We start from the raw sequence: 26,501 nt of genomic DNA, 5'->3' as shown, positions 1-26,501 counted from the left end.
TGATGATTGAAACCGGCTACAGTAACATGCAGAGGCAGTTTTATAGGGTTTACCAGTGGGCTCCCTCTTTAACAGTACTTGTTCCAAACTTATGATAATGACTAGCCACTATGTATATAAAACGCAATGCAGTAATTCGTCCTGAAATGTGTTGTCAGTTCTTTTTTGCCACAAATAATGTTTTGCACCTGTTTCCCGAGATTGAAAGAGTTTCCGAAGATGCAAATTCGCATATATATAACTATAATGACATAATTTAAAAGAATAAGATTTTTTTTTAATTTCTTTGACAATTGACTGAAAATAAAAAATTACAGAAGTTAACATACAAACACATTGTCTACTGCTGTCATACACATTGCATTACAATGTCCATCAAATAAAACAGTTAAACTATGCTTTTTCATCAATTGAAACTTGAGTGAAAATCAATAATTATTACGTTTAAGAATGAATAAAGTCCTTGACCATTACAACATTGTCTATACGTGACAAAAATAAGAACACAACTCGATGCATGTGTACAAAAAATCACGTTCCGATATCGTAAGTGACGAGTATTAGGAGTAGTAATAGTGGCGAGTACCGAAATCTCGCCGCGGAAGAGATTACGATAAACCGCGAGATTCCAATCCTTCTTACTATACAAATCCTTGGTTTATGGTACATTTGTAATTAGATATTTAATATTTCTTTTGTGAATAGTTGACATTTTTCACAGTCTCAAATATGCAGATACAAATTTAAAATATTTAAAATAGTCTTCTAATTGTGGATTTACATTGCTAGTGCTGCAAATATATGCAATTTGCAAGAGAAACCAACCTAAATGTCAATGCATCTTATTACTTTTTGGAGATCATATGCTTCCATAAATTTTTTTTTCTTATCTTATTGAAGGGTTTATGAGATTCAAACACAAGTAAATTTCTGTTGCTTCTAAGTTTTAGTTAAAAATGTAATGTAAGTGTTAATATATAGTACAAGTGACATGATAGTCACGACAGAGTATTAAGTGTACATTATGTAATTTAGATGGAATGTTTCAAATCTTCATGAGAACTTAAATAAGGCACAAAATATTAATGGATTAAATAGTAACTCCCTGAAATGATCCAGTTCATTGATGCACTGTAATTGATTTTTATCATCCCAATAAAATGCTTTGAAAGATCACACTGCTTGATGCATATTTTAATCTGTATATCCAATGATTAGACTTTTTCATTTAAACTTATGTACATGTACTAATGTATATATATACATTAGTTGCTTGTAACCAAATCCATACATTTTGTAGTACCAGTTCTTTTAAAGAACAAACGTCTAATAGTTTCTATAGATTGCCTTAATCTTTTATAAAACTGTTTCATTATAATTTGCTGATGTCCTGATAAGGCCAAACAAAATAATATGTGTGTTTTCTATTACATCTTTAAAAAAAAAATTGAGTAGATAGGTAGGTAGGGTTTTTTATATTTTGTTTTACTGCAGTCTATGGAAGAGAAATTCTGACTTTAACAGTACTTATTGAAAAAATGAAATTTTGTTTAGGGTAGGCTATTTCTATGCTTAAAAAATAGAGGAGGTGGGGTAATAGGAAACACATCTTTTATATTTGGCCTAAATATATTTCTCTGGGTTAAATGACCATTAATCTATAAGGGATGTAAACAGAAGTATTGATAGCGATTGGAAATCAAACAAGCACTGCCTTATTTTACACAATTAAATTAACAAGCAGAAATTGATTAATTTAACAAATAGTTGAAGGTTCTTTGTAGAATAGGATCATTATAAGCATGATTTAGGCCAAATCAGTTGACAATATCCGACAAGATACAGGGATCTCCATGGATGAAAATTGAACCATGGAGGAACTTTCACCATTACAAACCGTGTCTACGCTGTACAGTGTAGCGCGATCGGAAGTATTTTATCCCTCCGTACAAGGAATGGTGAACATGCTAATTCATTGCTTATTTAAATTATATTTATTTGAATTTTAATTCTAGAATTAAAGTATCAATATGTTCATTTATTGCCGTTTTTAACCATTCAAATGCCAAGTCTTCATGGTCCCCCCCTTAGTCGAGAATGACCAAAGCTGTCATGAAGGTCCCCATGTAGATTTCTTGTATTTTTGGTAATTGTTATGGGGGTTAAAAATCATATGATGTGGAGCTTATTTTTCGTGGACACTGTCAAATTCAGAACTCATTACCGGTATGGCTGATTTGCAGCAACAACAAAACGATTCGTACGGGTTATGTAAAAGGTTAAAGAGATTTGTAAAGCAAATGAAAAGGTTTTTAATGACTTTATCTGACAAATTGATGCTGTGCAACATGCATCTTTCGAGTCTGAATAGAAACCGGAAACGCGGATGTATCAATTTGATTGTAAAATACGAAATGAATTCGGAATTACGATACGATATTTCTTTACAGGAAATATTTATAAGTTTTTACTTTTAAACTTTTAAAGTCATTCTAAATTATTGTTACAGCAGTACTCGAGTTATTTGTGATGAAATAATATTTACTGTTTTGCGTCTTATTTTGTACTTCTTAAAAAAGGGGGATGCTGATTGCGTAAGTCAAAATAAAGCACGTGTTCGACTTGTTAAACTATTTTCTTTGTAACTGGATTATTAATTTATTTATTTAATCTAAATTATCATAATCATTTGCTGAACTTAGTTGATTAATTCGACAAATGGATCGTCTATCCTCAGATAGTATTCTCCTGTCTGGTTTGTTGATCTACCTGTGCAAGCTCAGGTACAAGTGATTAGCGATCTTAGCGATATCCCTCAGGCGTTAGAACTGTGTTGGATTATAACATAAAAAGCCTAAGGGTTATGCAATTACATGCATTTGATTATAATTGATAGAAAAAATGGCGTCGGGCTACAAAAATGATGAAGTTTTGAACGATGGCGGAAGACAATTTAACGATGGCGCAAGATAATTTAACGATGGGGCGAGTCATTTGACGATGGCGCAAGACATTTGAACGACGGCGGGGCGCCATCGTTAAACAGGCCATGGAGATCCCTGAAGATATCAAGTTTCTCTTTGATAATGTGTTAATAGGTTAAAATAGTTCCCTGAACATCATGTATGCTGGATGGCTGTGTTAGTTTTTAACAGTTGTTTAAGCTTTATTTTCTGTTGTATAAACTAATTTATTAATAGTAGCTTGTAGTAGCAGAATTTTTATAAAGTAATTCTTACATGAAGAAGAAATATATACTTGGAAGGAGAGTTGTCACATAAGCACTCATGAATACCACATCTTATTATTTCTTTATTTTACGTTAATCTATGGTACATAGTTCTGCTTAATATTTAATGCATTGATAAAATCAAAATTTTTTGGAGTTTTAACGGTCATCTGAGTGTTTTCCCTAGAGGGTTTATGCATGATGGTACCCCATTGCATTTAATTTAAGCCCCAATGGGCATCCTTCAAAGTTCATGACCACCATTCTTTAAACAAATATTCTTGCGACTTTTTCGTTTATTTTGGGGGAAAATCACATATCTTTAAAAATGGAATTCAAAAAGGTGTCTTTCTTAGTTGTACTGTCTGATAGAACATGGCATCCATTTTACCTATTAAAATATGTGTCCAATGAAAATTATTATTACAAATGGGTTGCATTAGATTTCAGTTTTAAATCTCTTTCAGTGGCTGTTGATATATATTTTAGAATATGTAAATATTGGCCCCGTTGCCGGCAATGATATTTTTAGCAATCATCTCCTTAAATGGCGTTTTGAATCAACTATTTATGGCAAAACTGCTGTTGTCTAATTAGAGCTCGATATCTATTTGTAATTTTACTGCACTTAAATATATATGGTCCCTGATGGCTTTTCTTGCTGAATTCTTTTTTTTTTTTACGATAACTTACGATTTCGCAGAAAGTTTTCCCCAATCTTGATCAAAAGGAAAAAACATTGCTGGCCATTAATCAGTGTTAATGATATACATTAAAGGACAAATTTGTGCTTGCATTAAACTTTATTCATAATGCTTTCCAGGAGAAAAATATATAAATGATATAACAACCAATCACAGATAGCCAGCTATTTTTATGCCCCACCTACGATAGTAGAGGGGCATTATGTTTTCTGGTCTGTGCGTCCGTTCGTCCGTTCGTTCGTCCGTTCGTCCGTTCGTCCGTCTGTCCCGCTTCAGATTAAAGTTTTTGGTCGAGGTAGTTTTTGATGAAGTGTAAGTCCAATCGACTTCAAACTTAGTACACATGTTCCTTATGATATGATCTTTCTAATTTAAATGCCAAATTAGAGTTTTGACCCCAATTTTACGGTTCACTGATAGAAAATGATAGTGCAAATTTCAGGTTAAAGTTTTTGGCTTCAGGTTAAAGTTTTTGGTCAAGGTAGTTTTTGATGAAGTTGAAGTCCAATCAACTTGAAACTTAGTATACATGTGCCCTATGATATGATCTTTCTAATTTAAATGCCAAATTAGAGTTTTGACCCCAATTTTACGGTTCACTGAACATAGAAAATGATAGTGCAAATTTCAGGTTAAAGTTTTTGGCTTCAGGTTAAAGTTTTTGGTCAAGGTAGTTTTTGATGAAGTTGAAGTCCAATCAACTTGAAACTTAGTATACATGTGCCCTATGATATGATCTTTCTAATTTAAATGCCAAATTAGAGTTTTGACCCCAATTTTACGGTTCACTGAACATAGAAAATGATAGTGCAAATTTCAGGTTAAAGTTTTTGGCTTCAGGTTAAAGTTTTTGGTCAAGGTAGTTTTTGATGAAGTTGAAGTCCAATCAACTTGAAACTTAGTATACATGTGCCCTATGATATGATCTTTCTAATTTAAATGCCAAATTAGAGTTTTGACCCCAATTTTACGGTTCACTGAACATAGAAAATGATAGTGCAAATTTCAGGTTAAAGTTTTTGGTCAAGGTAGTTTTTGATGAAGTTGAAGTCCAATCAACTTGAAACTTAGTATACATGTGCCCTATGATATGATCTTTCTAATTTAAATGCCAAATTAGAGTTTTGACCCCAATTTTACGGTTCACTGAACATAGAAAATGATAGTGCAAATTTCAGGTTAAAGTTTTTGGTCAAGGTAGTTTTTGATAAAGTAGAAGTCCAATCAACTTGAAACTTAGTATACATGTTCCCTTTGATAAGATCATTCTAATTTTAATGCCAAATTAGAGAATTTATTCCAATTTCACAGTCCTTTAAACATAGAAAATGATAGTGTGAGTGGGGCATCCGTGTACTGTGGACACATTCTTGTTATATATGTCATGTTCCCTTCAAAAAATGACTGCGTTCATGATTTAGTACATTGTAACCTTTATTTACATGATTGGAAATCCAATATGGCCACCAACATTACCATTTTGAAGTATTTTTATGCCCCACCTACGATAGTAGAGGGGCATTATGTTTTCTGGTCTGTGCGTCCGTTCGTCCGTTCGTTCGTCCGTTCGTTCGTCCGTTCGTTCGTCCGTTCGTCCGTCTGTCCCGCTTCAGGTTAAAGTTTTTGGTCGAGGTAGTTTTTGATGAAGTTGAAGTCCAATCAACTTGAAACTTAGTACCCATGTTCCTTATGATATGATCTTTCTAATTTAAATGCCAAATTAGAGTTTTGACCCCAATTTTACGGTTCACTGATAGAAAATGATAGTGCAAATTTCAGGTTAAAGTTTTTGGCTTCAGGTTAAAGTTTTTGGTCAAGGTAGTTTTTGATGAAGTTGAAGTCCAATCAACTTGAAACTTAGTATACATGTGCCCTATGATATGATCTTTCTAATTTAAATGCCAAATTAGAGTTTTGACCCCAATTTTACGGTTCACTGAACATAGAAAATGATAGTGCAAATTTCAGGTTAAAGTTTTTGGCTTCAGGTTAAAGTTTTTGGTCAAGGTAGTTTTTGATGAAGTTGAAGTCCAATCAACTTGAAACTTAGTATACATGTGCCCTATGATATGATCTTTCTAATTTAAATGCCAAATTAGAGTTTTGACCCCAATTTTACGGTTCACTGAACATAGAAAATGATAGTGCAAATTTCAGGTTAAAGTTTTTGGCTTCAGGTTAAAGTTTTTGGTCAAGGTAGTTTTTGATGAAGTTGAAGTCCAATCAACTTGAAACTTAGTATACATGTGCCCTATGATATGATCTTTCTAATTTAAATGCCAAATTAGAGTTTTGACCCCAATTTTACGGTTCACTGAACATAGAAAATGATAGTGCAAATTTCAGGTTAAAAATTTTGGCTTCAGGTTAAAGTTTTTGGTCAAGGTAGTTTTTGATGAAGTTGAAGTCCAATCAACTTGAAACTTAGTATACATGTGCCCTATGATATGATCTTTCTAATTTAAATGCCAAATTAGAGTTTTGACCCCAATTTTACGGTTCACTGAACATAGAAAATGATAGTGCAAATTTCAGGTTAAAGTTTTTGGTCAAGGTAGTTTTTGATAAAGTAGAAGTCCAATCAACTTGAAACTTAGTATACATGTTCCCTTTGATAAGATCATTCTAATTTTAATGCCAAATTAGAGAATTTATTCCAATTTCACAGTCCTTTAAACATAGAAAATGATAGTGTGAGTGGGGCATCCGTGTACTGTGGACACATTCTTGTTTAAATCATCATTTTAATGTGTTAAAACCAATTAATCTTAATTATGAATCCAACTTGGATTTCCCTTGATATATAGATATGAATCGATAAATTCTGCCTTCTTATATAATATAGATATGAATCGATAAATTCTTCCTTCTTATATGAATTGGTACATATCAATTGAAGTATACTTGCACTTTTACAAAAGTTTAAAGATATAATCAATGGTTAAATGACACAAACCTTATAAGTGTGTAATTTTCCCTTTTGAGCCTCAGGAAAGACAAACAGTGGTATGGGAAAAGCACAACAGATTACAGGTGTTACTTGTAATTATCAATAGTAAAGCTAAGCTAAGATAACCCCAAGTAAGGTTTTCTCCCAATCACAGAAAGATCATTTGGTCCAGGCAGGATTCAGTATGTTAGCACATAATTCAGACATGATGTTTGATGAATTTCATTATATTTTAGATGACAGTAAGTTTTGATTATTGTTTTAAAGAAAGTTTATTGATTTTTCTTTTAATTTGGTTAAGTATGGTTAAAAATTAGAATGTCTTTGTTTTAAACTTTATACTTATTTCCTTATAATGTATTTGTTTTTACATGAAAACTAAAATTCTGGCACATAATTTTAAGAACAGTGCAAACTAGAGAGGATTGTTCCAAAAAAAGAAAACATGAAATAATTTCTGTGAAAAAATCTTGACAAATCAAAGGATTACAAAAAGTAAAAAAAAATTTTTTCAAAAATATTGAAAGATTTTATAACTAATTGATTTTTAAATCCTAGAAAATGCTTGTCACCATTTATTTCTGGCTTACAAACTGCTGATGCAATAGAGTCTGTAATTGCTATTATAAACAATTGATTTGTCTATCATGAAAAGCAGTTTTTGTTAAATGATGTACACGTACATGTACCTATTGTATTGATTCACTGTACTGTTTTTAGTAAATATTAAAAAGGGGGCTATCTTTACTTTAACGAGCAATAACACACATTTTTGTTGTTAATTTCACAGTTTTATAGTTCTCTGCTCAATTTGCAGATAAAAGAAATAAGAATTAATTTTATTTTTGTATTGCAGATCCTCCTCATATGGGTATGGGGTCACTGACTCCACCAGAGAAGTCAGAATATGACACAGTTGCCATGTCAACCACAAGTCCACTCAACAGCATGCCACCACAACAGACCTTAGTGGCACCTCCAAGTCCCAAATCAACTCCGTCCCCTAGAAATTTAATGTACCCCTCAAGCTTTCAAATGGATCACAGAAGGTGAGTTGTAACTCAAAGTTGTACATGTTATTTATTGTTTATTGTTGACTGACGAGGTGAACATATTACTCTTAATAAAAATGCAAGAAGCTGAAATGACCAAAAATAACATACATGTACAAAAACAATAAAATTTATCTAAGGTTAACTTTGACTGAGGGTGTTGAAACCCCAAAAGAATGGAAACAAAGAGATGAATGGCAGTGGCGGATCCAGCCATTTTAAAAAGGGGGGGGTTCCCAACCCAGAGTAAAGGGGGGGTTCCAACTATATGCTCCCATTCAAATGCATTGATCGGCCAAAAAAAAGGGGGGGTTCCAACCCCCGGAACCCCCCTGGATCCGCCACTGAATGACATGTCATCTATAGCCTTCAACAATGTGCAAAACCAATACAAAAGGTAGCTATACAAAGCCCATGGGTCAGGGATAACAACCTTCAACAATGTGCAAAACCAATACAAAAGGTAGCTATACAAAGCCCATGGCCAGGGATAACAACCTTCAACAATGTGCAAAACCAATACAAAAGGTAGCTATACAAAGCCCATGGGTCAGGGATAACAAAATGTGGAACTTGTACATTCCGTTTTAAAGTTGCCTTATGAAAAATAGGTGCCACTTAAACAAAAATTCATTAGAGTTAAGAATGTGCATTGATCATGTTGATAAACTTTATGAATTTACTACGTTTTGTTTTATTATTTCATTGGTGAACTTCTAATGAATACACTAACTTCATGTATTATTTCAAATTTTGTCATGTACATGAATGCACATCACTCACTTACCAGATGATACAGAGATACTTCAGATAGCGTCACTGTCAGGAAATAAACTGAATCACTTCTGTTTGCTGTCAACCTACGCTACTTAAAAAAAATACATGTACTTAACATTCTGATTGTATCGATCACCTTTCTTACATCAGAAAAAATGGTATCATATCCTGCTTTGTCTTGAGGGCTTTGACATCAAACACAGAATGTAAACAAATTTTAGGTAGCATACTGCCATGGGTAATAGTTAAACTCAAAATACTCTTATGATGATCCAATAGAATCTTTATATTAACAGCTTTCAGCATTTTCTATGTGAATGGAAGCTTATAATAAATTCTGATTATTAATATTTTATCTCTTTTTAATTACAGTCAGTGTCAAGATCAAAGATTAACCAGGTATGAAGATAGAGTTATTAAAGAGAACTAAATGTATTGTCAGTCATGTAGGTAGTAGGCCTATGTGGCCTAGTGGTCTAATTAGTCCAAATACTGCATCACTAGCCTCACATCACTGAGGTTGTTCGTTCAAACCCACAAGTGGCTGGTGTGCTTGACACTAATCTTAATTGACTAGGATTGCCAGTCAAGGCAGTCCAGCTTCCGCTAACAATAAAAACTGACCACCACCAAATAGCTTATAGTGTTGAAAGCGAATCACCGTTCAATCTATCAATCATTCATTTAAAGCTTTTAATTTAATACTCAGCACATCATTTTCAATGGTAAAGGTTTAATTGGATTAAAGCTTCTTCATCATGCTTTAAATTACATCTGAAATCTTAGCAAGAATCATACCAAGAAAAAATTATGATCTTAGTTAGTGAAGACCACCTCTAAATTCTATTTTGAATAGTTTTATAGTAAGATGTTAGGTGACTGTCATGTACATGTAAAAGTTCACAAGACAACAATACAAGAAAAATAGACCAAACTACTGTTCAAGAATATGAAAAATGTGAGAATGGCAAGAAATCTAGGTAGTTCGTAAGACTAACACACAATAAAAAAAATCCAAAGAAAAACCAAGCAGTTACACAAAAACTGTTCAAGAACAAGGCTCAAGTATTTTATCACTGTTATAAAGAACATACAGCAAACAACTTCTTAAGAAAATTGACTTGTCAAAGAATAATTTCTGTTTTATGAATATTTGTATTTATTTTTCTCAGAGAGGCTATGAGACAGTATGCCAAAGATAGGGGAGACCAAATACTTGTGATATTACATGCCAAAGTAGCTCAGAAATCTTATGGCAATGAAAAAAGGTATGTATTATCTATCACAGCACATGAATGAAACCTCCTGTAATTTTAGCCTTTTAAGATCCAAATGCAAAAGGCCTTATTTGTTTTTCAAAAATTTCCATCAAAATAATTGTTTGTATATCAACATGATCAAGAAATGATGATATATAATGTTCAGTTGTTCTACATCCAAGATATTTTCAGTTTACTGTGCATTCTGTTAGAAATTAAAAAAATATATATATATATATATATATACTTACTGAAATTATACTTTATCTTTACATTATATATTTTTTATTCTACGACATAGTTACAGATCAAGTTTAAGTATAGTTTTGCTCCACTAATTTATGCCGAAATTACTGGCTTTGGACTTTGAGAGTTTGTTGAAAATCACAGTTATACAGATTTTTGGGGAAAGACGGCTTCAAGCCGTCAATCCCCTATGGGGTTGACCAGAGTGACATTCCCTCACATCATTCATTTTGTTTTTATAGTGTGGAAAACCCCCAACAAATCTTACTTAGATTGAAGAGAAGGAGACCCAGAAATGAATAGTTTGACTTTAAACACTTTTTTACACATTTCCCTTCTGTTTTTGACGAAATTATCGTATCTTGAGCTCTCCTTTACACTATTTACGTTTCTTTTAAAATCCGGAAAAATCAGTATGACGAGATATTCTAAATATATCAAACCTACATTGTATTTTATAGTGACGTCATTCTTGGAATGCCACACTATGCAGAAGCAGGGATATCCTTCACTGGTTATTTAAATCATTCCCAGAGATCGTGCACTAATTACAAATTGGTATTTGCTAAATCTAAACATAATATTGTTTGCTGTAGATGATTCAAACATCAACGTGCAATACTTTAATTTGTAGGTCAGCAACTTTCAAAGTAAACAAAGATCGTGGGGTTACATGAGATAGGGGAGAGAAACGATTTTATTGATTTTTTTCTGTAAAAATTCTGTTTTGAGAATCTTCCTCCAATTCAGGAGCACCTCAACTGATTAGTAATTATCCACTAAAATAAAAGTTAATGTATTTAAACACTTAAAATGTGACATTTCATTGGATTAGTAGTCTTCCATTAAAACTAAATTTTTGTGTACCAACATAATCATTGTAATGGTAAAAAAAAAAACAAAAAAAAATAAAAATGTTGCATTTTGTAGTTTCAACCTATTTATTCATGAAATTTACAAATATTTCAAATTTAGGATTGGAAACAAGCTTCACACAGTTTACATCAATCATATTGTTTTTTATTAGTACCTGTTTCCCTGTGATGAGAGTTGTAACTGGGAACTTTATCAATGGAAATTTAAAACTGAATACTAGTAGATTTTTCAGTCCACACTTTCTTAAGAAAAAAATTAAAAATCCAAGAGTTCTGTCACAAAAAATGGAAAATGGCCCTAGCCTGCAGTTCAGTGGTAAACAATCAAGATTTCAAAAAATATTGTAGTTGTTGTGAAATGACAGAATTCAGTTGAATTTTAGATAATTAACTATCAACTTTAATCAAATGTTTAGATTTAGAAGATGCAGATCTCTTCCATTGGTCCAAATTGAATCCTAAACTAAGGAAATGAAATTACATAAACAACAATTGATTTCAATATTGTCAACCTTTCTGCATGTTCTAGCTGTTCTCTTTTATCATTCTTTATATGAAGACTATCAAAAGATACCCCCCCCCCCCCTTTTCCAAAAAAAAATAATTAAATAGAAACAAGGGCCGTCTTTCCCCTCAGAGCTATTCAGCTCTTTGATTATTCTATACGCCTCCACATTTTTGATATGTGAGACTACCATCATGTTTGTGTCCACATTTGTTTATATTGAAATTGCAGATTTTTCAACTTTTTGGGAAGGGGCCATTCGTGTCGCTTTGACACATCTAGTTTTAATTGTCTCTTGTTAATACTTGTATTTTATAATTGACTTTCTTGGGTATACTTGTAAATAGCATTGTTTGACATGATCCTTCGTTTTAGGTTTTTCTGTCCTCCTCCATGCATTTATTTATTTGGAAATGGTTGGAAACGGAAAAAAGAACAAATGGAAGCTGAAGGAGCTACAGAAACAGAATCTACTGTGTGTGCCTTTATGGGAATTGGTAATCCTGATCAAGAAATGGTGCAGCTTAATTTGGAGGGCAAAGTAGGTTAAGTTTATATTAAAAAGAAAGTGGATTTTTAAAGACTTTTATTGATATTTTGAGTAAAGGAGAAAAGATGATAATTTTAAAAAACAAAAAAAAAATCTTTGCCAAAGATAGGAATAAAAAGGAGATTTCATATCTCAATGATTCATCAACCTGAAAAAAAAATAATGCTATTTTATATAGTTTTACATAAAATCACAGATTTTTCATTCTTTTCAAAAATGCAATTTTTTTCATTTTATTTTAAAAAAGATATGATGTAAATATTGGGTCACCAAGCTTGTTTTCAAGATTTCAAGATACATATGTGAGAAAATTGGTTACCATGCCATTTTTCTTGCTACAATGCAAAGTAGTAAAATTTAGTTTATATACATTCCTAAACGAAATGAAACTGAGTTATCTTTCCTAACAAGGCAAGGCTAAAAAATAAATGAAACAATACAAAGATTCTGTATTTGTAAAAATAGTCATAAGGATAAGATAAAAGCACACAATTTGCTTTCTTTGAATGAAGAGTTTAAAAAATTAATTGTATATTTTTTAACATACTTTGTTTTATTACAAACCTAGAGCAATCTTTTTTCCCACTAATATGGCAGAAGTCCCATTTTACCTTAGCTCACATATTTGATAATCGTTATAACTTATTTTATTCATATTTCAGAATTATTGTGCAGCTAAGACATTATATATATCTGATTCGGACAAAAGAAAACATTTTATGTTGTCTGTTAAAATGTTTTATGGTAACGGACAAGATATTGGTGTGTTTTCTAGTAAACGTATAAAAGTCATATCAAAACCATCAAAGAAGAAACAGTCATTGAAAAATGCTGATTGTAAGTTTATCATAATTACAAAATAATCTGTGAAGATAGCTGGAAAAGGCTGTGACATGAAAAAACAAGAAACTAACAGCCTAATTTATAACTATACAATTTACCTAAAAAAGGAAAATTGTGCCAATATTAACATATTTTAAAATTTTGATTTTGAAAGACTCAAAAGAAACTGCTTCAAATCAGACAATTGGCCTTGTAACTTGTTCAAATTTTACCTCCATTCAAATGAAACAAACAAGGAAGAAACAATTGTTAATGTTTTTATTTTGATGATGATTTTTTTTCCTGGTTAGATTTGGATTTGGTTTGTTTTTTTAAGTATGCCCTTCAGTTAAGTAAAATAATTTATCATGGTAAGTTTTGTCATTTGTCAGCACTTTCAATTACTTGTGAAAACAGAGAATATATGTCTAGATTTAAAAAAAATATATATATATTTGTAAAAATTATTGTTTTTATTTGGAGTTCTTGACACAACAAGGCTTTCTGTATATGGAACAAAAAATCCTAAATCATAAGTTCTCAACTCTTATGCAATAGATTAACAGTAACATACCAATGTATAAACAGTCTGTTAAGCAAAAATGCAATGCTCTGTTTTCTTGTTCACATTTTATCATTCTATATGAAGCTGCTGAGAGAAAAAACACTATAATGTACCTTTAATACACTATAAACCTTAGCTTTGGTTTCTGGAATTTTTATTCAGTCAAAACAGGCTTTAATTCTTCGAACTGATATAAGTAGTTGAACATTTGTTTTCTGTATTTTCAGTATGTATAGCCTCAGGGACACAAGTGGCATTATTTAACCGACTGAGATCACAGACGGTCAGTACTAGATACCTCCATGTGGAAAATGGTAACTTCCATGCCAGCTCTACACAATGGGGAGCTTTCACTATACATTTATGTAAGTAACAATATCAACAAGTAAGATAAGTTGGAAAAGGTGTCTAATTGCTGTTCTTCATCATTAAGTTGCTGGAACATCTTTAGCATTGAGCCAAAGATTGATACCTTCCTGAATTGATAGATTGTTGTGTACTGACTGTGTAGTTGTAAAAAGTACATACATACTCTGGAAATGAACAAAGAAAACAATAAATGAGTTTGGTAGATTCTCAAAAGTTATAGTAATGATCCTATAATGTAGGGTAATTAATGTTGCCCTTCAACTGATCACACATATATCTTTGATAAGGAATTGTTTAAAGTGTTCCTGAATGTTCAAATAACCCTGGGGCATTAGATTTAAGGTACTGTTTTGTTTCGTACTTGATTATTTTAAGTTCCAGATATATTTACATATATGTGTGTGTAAGAAAAATACTTTTTATGCTACATTGTATCTATTTCATACATAAGTAAAAAAGTGCTATGGTTAACTAATACTCACAAATGTTCATAACTTTTAATGACAAATTTGTTTTTCAGTGGATGACAATGAAGGTGAATCAGAAGAATTTACTGTACGTGATGGTTATATACATTATGGTTCTACTGTAAAACTTGTTTGTTCTGTAACAGGCATGGCTCTACCTCGACTAGTAAGTATATCTATGGTTCTACTGTAAAACTTTTCTGTTCTGTAACAGGCATGGCTCTACCTCGACTAGTAAGTATATATATGGTTCTACTGTAAAACTTGTGTATTCTGTAACGGGCATGGCTCTACCTCGACTAGTAAGTATATACATTATGGTTCTACTGTAAAACTTATGTGTTCTGTAACGGGCATTGCTCTACCTCCACTAGTAAGTATATATATGGTTCTACTGTAAAACTTGTGTGTTCTGTAACGGGCATGGCTCTATCTCGACTAGTAAGTATATATATGGTTCTACTGTAAAACTTGTGTATTCTGTAATGGGCATGGCTCTATCTCTACTAGTAAGTATATTTATGGTTCTACTGTAAAACTTCTCTGTTCTGTAACAGGCATGGCTCTATCTCGACTAGTAAGTATATTTTTATGCCCCACCTACGATAGTAGAGGGGCATTATGTTTTCTGGTCTGTGCGTCCGTTCGTCTGTCTGTTCGTTCGTCCGTCTGTCCCGCTTCAGGTTAAAGTTTTTGGTCAAGGTAGTTTTTGATGAAGTTGAAGTCCAATCAACTTGAAACTTAGTACACATGTTCCTTATGATATGATCTTTCTAATTTTAAAGCCAAATTAAACTTTTGACCCCAATTTCACGGTCCACTGAACATAGAAAATGAAAGTGCATGTTTCAGGTTAAAGTTTTTGGTCAAGGTAGTTTTTGCTGAAGTTGAAGTCCAATCAACTTGAAACTTAGTACACATGTTCCTTATGATATGATCTTTCTAATTTTAAAGCCAAATTAAACTTTTGACCCCAATTTCACGGTCCACTGAACATAGAAAATGAAAGTGCATGTTTCAGGTTAAAGTTTTTGGTCAAGGTAGTTTTTGATGAAGTTTAAGTCCAATCAACTTGAAACTTAGTACACATGTTCCTTATGATATGATCTTTCTAATTTTAAAGCCAAATTAAACTTTTGACCCCAATTTCACGGTCCACTGAACATAGAAAATGAAAGTGCATGTTTCAGGTTAAAGTTTTTGGTCAAGGTAGTTTTTGCTGAAGTTGAAGTCCAATCAACTTGAAACTTAGTACACATGTTCCTTATGATATGATCTTTCTAATTTTAAAGCCAAATTAAACTTTTGACCCCAATTTCACGGTCCACTGAACATAGAAAATGAAAGTGCATGTTTCAGGTTAAAGTTTTTGGTCAAGGTAGTTTTTGCTGAAGTTGAAGTCCAATCAACTTGAAACTTAGTACACATGTTCCTTATGATATGATCTTTCTAATTTTAAAGCCAAATTAAACTTTTGACCCAAATTTCACGGTCCACTGAACATAGAAAATGAAAGTGCATGTTTCAGGTTAAAGTTTTTGGTCAAGGTAGTTTTTGATGAAGTTGAAGTCCAATCAACTTGAAACTTAGTACACATGTTCCTTATGATATGATCTTTCTAATTTTAAAGCCAAATTAAACTTTTGACTCCAATTTCACGGTCCACTGAACATAGAAAATGAAAGTGCATGTTTCAGGTTAAAGTTTTTGGTCAAGGTAGTTTTTGATGAAGTTGAAGTCCAATCAACTTGAAACTTAGTACACATGTTCCTTATGATATGATCTTTCTAATTTTAAAGCCAAATTAAACTTTTGACCCCAATTTCACGGTCCACTGAACATAGAAAATGAAAGTGCATGTTTCAGGTTAAAGTTTTTGGTCAAGGTAGTTTTTGATGAAGTTGAAGTCCAATCAACTTGAAACTTAGTACACATGTTCCTTATGATATGATCTTTCTAAGTTTAAAGCCAAATTAAACTTTTGACCCCAATTTCACGGTCCACTGAACATAGAAAATGAAAGTGCATGTTTCAGGTTAAAGTTTTTGGTCAAGGTAGTTTTTGATGAAGTTGAAGTCCAATCAACTTGAAACTTAGTACACATGTTCCCTATGATATTATCTTTCTAATTTTAATGCCTAATTATATTTTTTATGCCCCACCTACGATAGTAGAGGGGCATTATGTTTTCTGGTCTGTGCGTTCGTTCGTTCGTCCGTCCGTCTGTTCGTTCGTCTGTTCGTTCGTCCGTCTGTCCCGCTTCAGGTTAAAGTTTTTGGTCAAGGTAGTTTTTGATGAAGCTGAAGTCCAATCAACTTGAAACTTAGTACACATGTTCCTTATGATATGATCTTTCTAATTTTAAAGCCAAATTAAACTTTTGACCCCAATTTCACGGTCCACTGAACATAGAAAATGAAAGTGCATGTTTCAGGTTAAAGTTTTTGGTCAAGGTAGTTTTTGATGAAGTTGAAGTCCAATCAACTTGAAACTTAGTACACATGTTCCTTATGATATGATCTTTCTAATTTTAAAGCCAAATTAAACTTTTGACCCCAATTTCACGGTCCACTGAACATAGAAAATGAAAGTGCATGTTTCAGGTTAAAGTTTTTGGTCAAGGTAGTTTTTGCTGAAGTTGAAGTCCAATCAACTTGAAACTTAGTACAAATGTTCCCTATGATATTATCTTTCTAATTTTAATGCCTAATTATATTTTTTATCCAATTTCACGGTCCATTGAACATGGAAAATGATAGTGGGAGTGGGGCATCCGTGTACTTTGGACACATTCTTGTTTATCCAATTTCATGGTCCATTGAACATGGAAAATGATAGTGCGAGTGGGGCATCCGTGTACTTTGGACACATTCTTGTTGGTTCTACTGTAAAACTTGTGTGTTCTGTAACAGGCATGGCTCTACCTCGACTATTAAGTATATCTATGGTTCTACTGTAAAACTTGTGTGTTCTGTAACAGGCATGGCTCTACCTCGACTAGTAAGTATATTTATGGTTCTACTGTAAAACTTGTGTGTTCTGTAACAGGCATGGCTCTACCTCGACTAGTAAGTATATTTATGGTTCTACTGTAAAACTTGTGTGTTCTGTAACAGGCATGGCTCTACCTCGACTAGTAAGTATATTTATGGTTCTACTGTAAAACTTGTTCGTTCTGTAACCGGCATGGCCTCTACCTTGACTAGTAAGTATATTTATGGTTCTACTGTAAAACCTGTCTGTTCTGTAACAGATATGGCTCTACCTCGACTAGTAAGTATATATATATATATATATATATATATATATATATATAAAGATATATATATATATTTATAAAGGTGAACAAACACAGTAGACTAACGTAATGTTCTAAATTAACAGAGGTTAAAGAAGTTTTGATTTTAAAGTATAACAAAGAATATGAAAAGATTTGTAAATAACTCCAAATTCCTCAACACCATCACAAAGCACTCTCAGATATAGACAAAGACAGCTAAGGTTCAGACTGTGGACAAAGGTTAAGAAGTGACTGGAATAAACTATTTGTTTGATTTCTCAACTCAGTAAATATGTACATTCAATTTGGTTCAAGAATATCAAATAACTTAACAAAAATATAAAATTGAAAAATATTAATTTATTACAAATAAAAATATGTGTGTTGAAAAATTTGTTTGCCTTGACTTATAATATACTTTTGGTGTTTTTAGATTATAAGAAAAGTAGATAAACAGACTGCCATTTTAGATGCAGATGACCCTGTCTCACAGCTTCATAAATGTGCATTTTATATGAAGGACTCAGAAAGAATGTATCTATGTTTGTCACAGGAGAGAATAATACAGTTCCAGGTAATTATTAAAAATATATCACCATGGAGGTACAATCATAGATTCTTTGTTGAGGATTACTTATTAATTTTTGGTCAAGTTGTAAAAAGTCCCAAACCTGCTTAAAATATGTTGATTTGTGTAATCAACTTGCAGTTTTTAACCAAGGTCTCTGGGACGCTACATAAAGTTTCCACACATTTAAGTTCAATTTCAATCGAAGAAGTATTATGTTAAATGCACAACATGTTATCCCTTTATCAAGAATCTTTTATATACCATTTGAGAGTGGAATTCTTTCAAAATAAGTTTTCTCAATAAACACTCTGATTAAGAATAAATTTTAAATTAAAAAAAATTAAGAAATATTTGAGAAATAATTTAGTGGCCAACAGAAAAAAAAAGATTATCCTTGTAAATTTAATTCTTGTGCATCTAAATTATTGTGTTAGGTGTTATTCACACATATCAGTGACTTGTTTCTGTTATGTTTAATTTAAATATATTGGAGAAGACAATATAAGATCAAAACTTATATCTGATACTTTTGTTTTTGTGGACAATCAAATAAAATTTAGGTTTCTGAGTGAGAACTTAGTACTAAGCCAAATGTTTTTTAAAAGCTGAATGTAGAGATCATAAAAACTGTATAAAACATTTTAATGTTCATTTCAGATCTTCAGTTGTCTGTTCAATTCATTCATCTCTAATTCATAGACTGAGGGTGATTCAGAACTTAACCTATGGTATGACACTTATCTATTGGTGATAATCCTATTTTAAACTCTAAAACTATAGATTAAAACCCATTTTATTTCCATTTATTTACAAATAAATACATCTTTTACTACATTGTAGGCAACACCATGTCCTAAAGAACTGAACAAAGAAATGATAAATGATGGTGCTTCCTGGACAATTATTAGCACGTCAAAAGCAGAATATACATTTAATGAAGGCATGGGACCAATCAAGTCCCCTGTAACTCCTGTTCCTGTTGTAAGCAGTTTAAGGGTAAGATAGTCAAATTGTCAAGTTCAGTAGCTTTCACAACAGAACAAGAAAGATATAAGACTTGTTATATTAGATGCCATAGAAAAAATACATGCCTCTTTGATGCTAGTATTGGGTACATCTGCTTATAATCTGGATATGTAAAAATCTAACAATTGAGATACGTTGAGTATCATCAGCATGTTCTTCTGTGTGCCCAACTGATTTCAAAAAACTATTCAAAAAATGAAGCTACTTTAAAGTTTATGTAAAATTGCTTTATGTTTAAAGCCACTGGATAAAAAACAAATAAATATCTATCAATCTTGTACTGTTAATTCAGAAATTGTTGGGAGTTTTTATTAAAGGGAATTTTGTGATTGGTCGAGTATGGCAATTATAAGAACTTGGTTTCAAATATCTGATACATATATCTGTATGAGTTGACCTTCATAATATTTGGAAGAACTGCTGTCTTAGACAAGTTTAAAGTTTAGATGTGAAAAGCATTTTATTCTGATATTTTGGGCAGATAAGCTTGTATGAATTTTGAATTTGATTTGTATTAAAAAAAGTAGAAATAATATTTATGTATTGATGATTTGTATTACAGTTAAATGGTGGTGGGGATGTTGCCATGTTGGAACTCCATGGAGAAAATTTTATACCAAATATGAAAGTATGGTTTGGTGATGTAGAGGCTGAAACTATGTTCAGGTACTTATAATTTTTATTTCAAATGGTAATAGCGGTTTCAGTTTTTGGCAGCTATTTTGGATTGAAAACTAGTTTATTTTGTGTTTGTATCAATACATTCGCACAAGTGGTTGTAGATCTTTAGAATGTAGGTTTGATAGAGATTTTTATTAAGTAAGTCAAGTCTCCTCTGAGAAACTGACAAACAAAACATCTAAAAATGCATTAAAATTTGTCACTGGAATAAGATTTATTTTATGCACCACGCCACAGTGGAGTGGCTTTAAGTGATACCCTTGTATGTCAGTCCATACAAATATCCAAATAAGTTTCTGTTCTCTGATTTTAGTTTTTCTCAAGCAAATGTTATGAAACTTATATACAATGCTTAATACCACACAACTTGGATCAAGTTCGAATTTGTGATTCATCTCTATTATCAGTGTTGAGGTATGTCTTTTTATAACGTCAAATGGAAGCAGATTCTTCATCTACTCATCTTCTCTATTTATTATTATAAATGACAGTATGTTTTACAAGTATGTTTGAGGGATTTTTTAGCCAAAATTTGTTTTCAGTGCATATAGATACCTAGGGAAAAGACGAGACATGTTACAAAATATTAGGGAAAAAATTATATAAAAAAAAACTAATCAAGAACTTTCTTAGTTGAGTGCTTATTTCATCTGACTTCTATAATATGGATTGTCTTTTATAGGTGTGATGAGAATATGTGTTGTGTGGTCCCAGATATATCAGCATTTAGTGACTACTTTAATATTGATTGTATTTTATAGGTGTGATGAGAATATGTGTTGTGTGGTCCCAGATATATCAGCTTTAATATTGATTGTATTTTATAGGTGTGATGAGAATATGTGTTGTGTGGTCTCAGATACATCAGCATTTAGTGACTACTTTAATATTGATTGTATTTTATAGGTGTGATGAGAATATGTGTTGTGTGGTCCCAGATATATCAGCATTTAGTGACTACTTTAATTATAGGTGTGATGAGAATATGTGTTGTGTGGTCCCAGATATATCAGCATTTAGTGACTACTTTAATATTGATTGTATTTTATAGGTGTGATGAGAATATGTGTTGTGTGGTCCCAGATATATCAACATTTAGTGACTACTTTAATATTGATTGTATTTTATAGGTGTGATGAGAATATGTGTTGTGTTGTCCCAGATATATCAGCATTTAGTGACTACTTTAATATTGATTGTATTTTATAGGTGTGATGAGAATATGTGTTGTGTTGTCCCAGATATATCAGCATTTAGTGACTACTTTAATATTGATTGTATTTTCTAGGTGTGATGAGAATATGTGTTGTGTGGTCCCAGATATATCAGCATTTAGGGCTGGTTGGAGATGGGTTAGACAACCTTTAGGGGTGAGAATTATGTTGACTCTGTAAAATTTTAATTATCAGTTTTGTACATTTAATTGGAAAAGAATGTTTTGATGTGGTTACGAGGATAGTGACATATAAAATAATAAGTTGGAGCCTTTGAAAGTACTTAATTGGTGAAATTGACAAAAAAATAATTTAAACTTGAGAATTTTTTGTAACTGCATAAGGGGCATTATGTCTATCAACCACAATTAACCTTTTCTAATAGGTTCAGAAATGATAAGAAATTTACTTTCACGATCCAACAATGAGCAAAAATACTTACTTGTTAAATTACAAAAGCAAGATTTAGCCTTTACTTCAGCATTTGAAAAATCCTTTTAAAACCATTATAAAAAAATTAATTTACAAATATAGATAAAATAACTGGTCAAATTGTCTTACATATACAACACCATCTCTTGCCTGACTGAATTATTGCATAACACATGATCAACAATCACATAAAGTCTTTATATGAATGTATTTATTTACCCACTTACATGGTATACTGTTAAACATTTACCTACAACAGTCTGTAACTTCCGATACATATAACTCGGCATCTGTATGATAAAATGAAAACATGTTATTAGTTTGATGCGTCCAAAGTGCTTTTCTGGATTTACCTTCATCAGGTAAAAAAGTCGAATATTTGAAAGCTGAAGATGTATAAGTACCGAAACAGTTAAAGAGCTATATGACCAAAAGAACCTAATAAATAGCAAAATTCATCTAAGGTTAACTTTGCATGAGTGAGATTTTTTCATTATAAGTGGTCTTTACCTTCATAATCTTGTGTTCTGCCAAGCATTTGCCAAGTAACAATATTTGAATCTAAGAATACATTTGATCTTTCATTATTTATTTCTACAGGTTCCGGTGTCATTAGTGAGAAGTGATGGAATTATATACTCTACTGGACTGACATTTACATATACTCCAGAACCGGGTCCACGACAACATTGTCGAGACATTGATCGAGTATTACACGGAAATTCATCCAGTCCAGACTCAACATCTTCCGCTAATTTTAGCAACCAAGTGTAATAAATGGCAATTTCTTCCAATATTTTGTAGTGCTTAAATAAAAGGTCTGCTTCCCCTGGAAGACAACCATGCAGACAAAATACAATCATGTGATGATCACGTGATGATCATGTGATCCAAGAAAAATTCCATGAAGTTTTGAAACCTTGTATTACTGCTGGATATTCAAATAAAAGGAGCAGAGATCATACTTTTATAAGTTCAGAAGCATTTTCCAAGACTACCATTTAAACGAATTGGAAGTTATTGAGTACATTTGTATGATAATCGTAAATAACACTTTCGTAGCTGTCACTGTACAGAATGTAATTTGTTACTGATGAATTGAGACATGACTACAATGTAATATTTGACAGACAATGTTTATGAATATTTTTGACATATAAATGTGATAATTAATTATGAATATTAGAAATCATTAGGTTTCATGATAGAATGAATGTATATTTAAAAATTAATATCTCTGAATATTTCATTGGCAGCATTTACTTACTTTGTAAAAATAAGTCATTCAGACAAATTCTTTGTAGACTTTTTATGGTTGTTTACAGATACTTAATTTGTACATGTTATTTACTACATGTACATGTCAATACTTCTTAAGTCACACTTTTGTTTTACATCAGAGTTACTTTTCCTTACTGAGGATTCATTTTTGTTTCCTGGATACCAATTTTTGAGGGTTGAGGGAAAATGTATTTTTGTGAATAATTTGTTTTCCATCTGCACATGTACCAATAGAAATTTTATTCTTTATTGAACATTTTTATTTGTGTTAGCTTTACCGTGGAAGTCCATAAAAATTGGTTTACATAGAGTAGTTATGAATCCTCAGGATTTTTTGTAAGGGATGATATGTTTTACTATATACTGTGGATTCATTTATTTTTCGTGGGTACCAATTTTCGTGTATTACGGAACACTTGCATGTTCGTGGATATCTAATTTCGTGGTTTTTCCAAATTCTGCATAAAAGTCTATAGAACATTTGTTATTCGTTGAACATTTAATTTCTGGGTTCACCTGTAACCACGAAATCCACGAAAATTGGTGTCCAATGAAAAATAATGAATCCACAGTATTAAATATATAATTTATAGAAAAACCCAAACTGAGAACAATTGTGTGAACAAAACAATAGTAAATTTAATTTTCAAAGCAGTTATGTTGAATAGATAAATGTCTGTAAAAATGGATAGTAACTATAAGATTTCACATTCCAAAAGGCAAAATGGCCACTTTTTAAAGTAAAGAATCAATAGGGCTAAATCATAAAAACAAATGTCATTAAATTAAGTAGGTTTCATAATGAAAGTGATGCACACAAAATGCATGAGAAACTGTAAACCTCATATGATTGTTTATTTTTTGTTTGCTTTTATAAGTGCCTTCACAAAGTGTCAGTCATATACATTTAAAAAAACATAGACTGAAATATCTATGATCATACAACTAGATGTGTACTTTCTGTGTTCAAAGACTGGTTACATTTGACTAAATGTTTGGAGTATTTTTTAATTAATTTTGAAAACCAGTTTTACAATTCTGCAATTATTGTTGATCTCACAAGTATTTGTGTAATGTTTGTGTTTAATTAAAGTTGTTTCAACAGAATTACAAATTCCTACAGGAGAAGGGGAAATAAGTCTCTAATAGGAGATAACTCAGGAAATAAATCTTTTTCTAGAGGTGCTATATTTTGCCAAGTATTGTATATTGAGATGCTTTCAAACAATTGAAAACTAGTGTACCAAAAATTTAACACATTAAATTAGGTATTGAGTTAATATCTTTTCAACTTAAATCTTTGTTGTACTTTATTTTATTTTATTGAAATTCAACATGTAATGGAATAATTGTTTCAAAGGTGGAAATCATCAAAAAGGAAACCTGGCTCTCAATATGAAACATCAGCTCTTCACAAATTTAGTTTATAGAAATGTCATATTTATTTGAAAAGGTTGATGCCACTCTGATATAATTTTAGTCTAATTTAATGTGTTGATATTGAATATATAAATAAAAAATGTCAGGCACCCATTATAGATATACTTGTCCTAACGGTTGTAACATGCTCATAAATATAGGTCAGTAAGTGGTTTAATATCCCAATTTAACTACATCAAAGATCTATAACTAGTGATATCTATGGTTTTTTTTTCAATGGGAACAGTTGTCACTGATGAGTTTTATGTAGACAAAATGCGCTTCTGGCATATTAAATTATAATCCTGGTACCTTTGATAACTATTTGCTCTTCATATGCAAGACCACAAATGTGAAAGTGTCTGTTTTGAATACTTTAAAAGAATTCAAACTTGTTCATCAGCTTTAGTTTAACTGAACAAATATTTTACCTAATATTTAAGCATGTTAAAAAATGATTTGATATTTAACTACATTTGAAACCAGATGCTTAATAAAAAAAGACCTGTATTGTTCTTTGAAAATTAAATATTTATTAGGAATATAATATTAATTCCATACTGTTATTAATTTCTTGTACAGTTTGTTTTATTTGTTTTCTGTGCAACAGTTCTGTACGTTGTCTTTTCTTATGTGCCATTAAATAAATTCTATGAATTTATAAATAAACCTTATATTTTTTTTAGATTTATTTGTAACATATCAATTTTATTCTGTTATAATAAGTTTACAGGTTGGAAATTAAAAGAAACAATGCTAAGAATTTTCGATTAAGGTTCTTCAGTTTTATATAACTACTTTTATTGATTGATATTCAATGTTTACTGCTGTTTTAGAGTTTTTAACGTTTATTCCAAAATAACCAGTTTTGTTTTTCAGGCAAAACACTAGCCTGTTTGCATTTAAGTAGAATAGTAATATTCATGAAAGGCACTTGCAATCTTCTTAAAGACATATCATTAGATATTTTAAAGTATTACATTGTATTATCATTTTGGCTTACAGTGATATTTTTAAAAGTTCAACATATTTCATAGAAATCTACATAAATAATCTTCATACTTCAAAACCTTTTCTTTGTTTCTAATGCAGTCCTCACTTAAGTATTCCTTGTTGAAATTCAACAATTACAATTGCACATATGATTTAATTAAAGCAGGCCCAATTTGAATGAAAGTACAGGTGTATTATCATTATTTTCCGAAATGAAAAATACTTAACAGCTAGGTTTATCCTTAAAGGGGACATAACTCTTAATATCCATCACAGTATAAAGTGAGTTAAGTTGATAAAGGCTAGATTTTTGTTGTTTCAAAGCTGGCAATGTATTTTTGTAAAAAAGAAGAAGGCGGTATTGTAAATATAGAAAGAAATCATATTTAACTTTTTAAAGGCTCATCGATTTTCATCTATAAAATGAAATGTAAGTATCATTAATTTTCATTTAATTTGGTAGAAATAAAACGTTATTTATATAGATTAAAAAATTTATCTTTACATTTGAATAAACTTTTAATTTTGAAACATGACACAAGTTTTATTTACAAATGTATATTTTTATGTGTATATTTTGTATATATGAATTTTATCCAGTATTTTTTTCTCCATTAAGTGCCAGTAAATAATGTACATGTGCTCATTTAAATGTAACCATTGTGTATTATCATTGAACATTTTGTTTTCAATAGTCACATGTTTAAACATGTATATTTCCCATCTTTTATTTGTTGAAGCTTATCTTTTTAAAGATTTGTTTTGTTATTAACATGATTATATTCATTTCAGTGGATTTTTTTGCAACTTATACATTACTATGCAATTTTGGTATAAGACAATTAGTTGTTTCAGAATTTTCCCGGTTAAAAACAAAAATTTCAAAAGTGCACAATCAGCTAACTTTATTGGTTAAAAATGTTCCAAACAATTGAAACTCAACCAACGACATGATGTTATAATTATTTTTGGTTACCAAGAATGAAATTATACCAAATCCTTCAGATTCTTGAATTGTGAATTTGAAACAGTATCTCGGATGAAATACGTTTATCTTAATGTGTTAAAAATTCAATATTTTATAACCATGATGTCCAAATTAAATTATAAAAATGAAATCTTCTAATTCGTATTGTATTTCTTGAAATAAAATATCATTTAAATGAAAATAGTCATGAAATGTTTCTTGCTTATGTAATTACCACATGTTTAGATAAAACATTGATTAAACTTA

The 26,501-nt window shown here is 31.2% G+C and overlaps 1 protein-coding gene across 5 annotated transcripts in view; it reads left to right on the top strand.

The window, feature by feature from the left end:
- Window positions 1-26,501, top strand: part of LOC143083040 (recombining binding protein suppressor of hairless-like) — a 34,112-nt gene extending 7,611 nt beyond the window's left edge. For 2 of the 5 annotated variants that reach the window (XM_076259170.1, XM_076259169.1), the window contains exons 3-14: window positions 7,740-7,932; window positions 9,085-9,111; window positions 9,885-9,980; window positions 11,973-12,138; window positions 12,810-12,984; window positions 13,762-13,899; window positions 14,424-14,536; window positions 18,084-18,224; window positions 19,062-19,217; window positions 19,810-19,913; window positions 21,217-21,298; window positions 22,175-26,501. In XM_076259170.1, the coding sequence (XP_076115285.1) occupies window positions 7,740-7,932; window positions 9,085-9,111; window positions 9,885-9,980; window positions 11,973-12,138; window positions 12,810-12,984; window positions 13,762-13,899; window positions 14,424-14,536; window positions 18,084-18,224; window positions 19,062-19,217; window positions 19,810-19,913; window positions 21,217-21,298; window positions 22,175-22,348 (1,565 nt within the window). In that variant the 3' untranslated portion in view covers window positions 22,349-26,501. Of the gene's footprint in view, window positions 1-6,999; window positions 7,126-7,739; window positions 7,933-9,084; window positions 9,112-9,884; window positions 9,981-11,972; window positions 12,139-12,809; window positions 12,985-13,761; window positions 13,900-14,423; window positions 14,537-18,083; window positions 18,225-19,061; window positions 19,218-19,809; window positions 19,914-20,610; window positions 20,721-21,058; window positions 21,153-21,216; window positions 21,299-22,174 lie in introns of those variants that run through there. The other 3 variants (XM_076259173.1, XM_076259172.1, XM_076259171.1) reach the window with 3 other exon arrangements.

The sequence above is a fragment of the Mytilus galloprovincialis genome, chromosome 7, assembly GCF_965363235.1.
Source record: "Mytilus galloprovincialis chromosome 7, xbMytGall1.hap1.1, whole genome shotgun sequence".
NCBI lineage: Eukaryota > Metazoa > Mollusca > Bivalvia > Mytilida > Mytilidae > Mytilus > Mytilus galloprovincialis.
The sequence above is the reverse complement of the archived record's forward strand: the minus strand, read 5'-3'. Positions and strand labels throughout refer to the sequence as shown.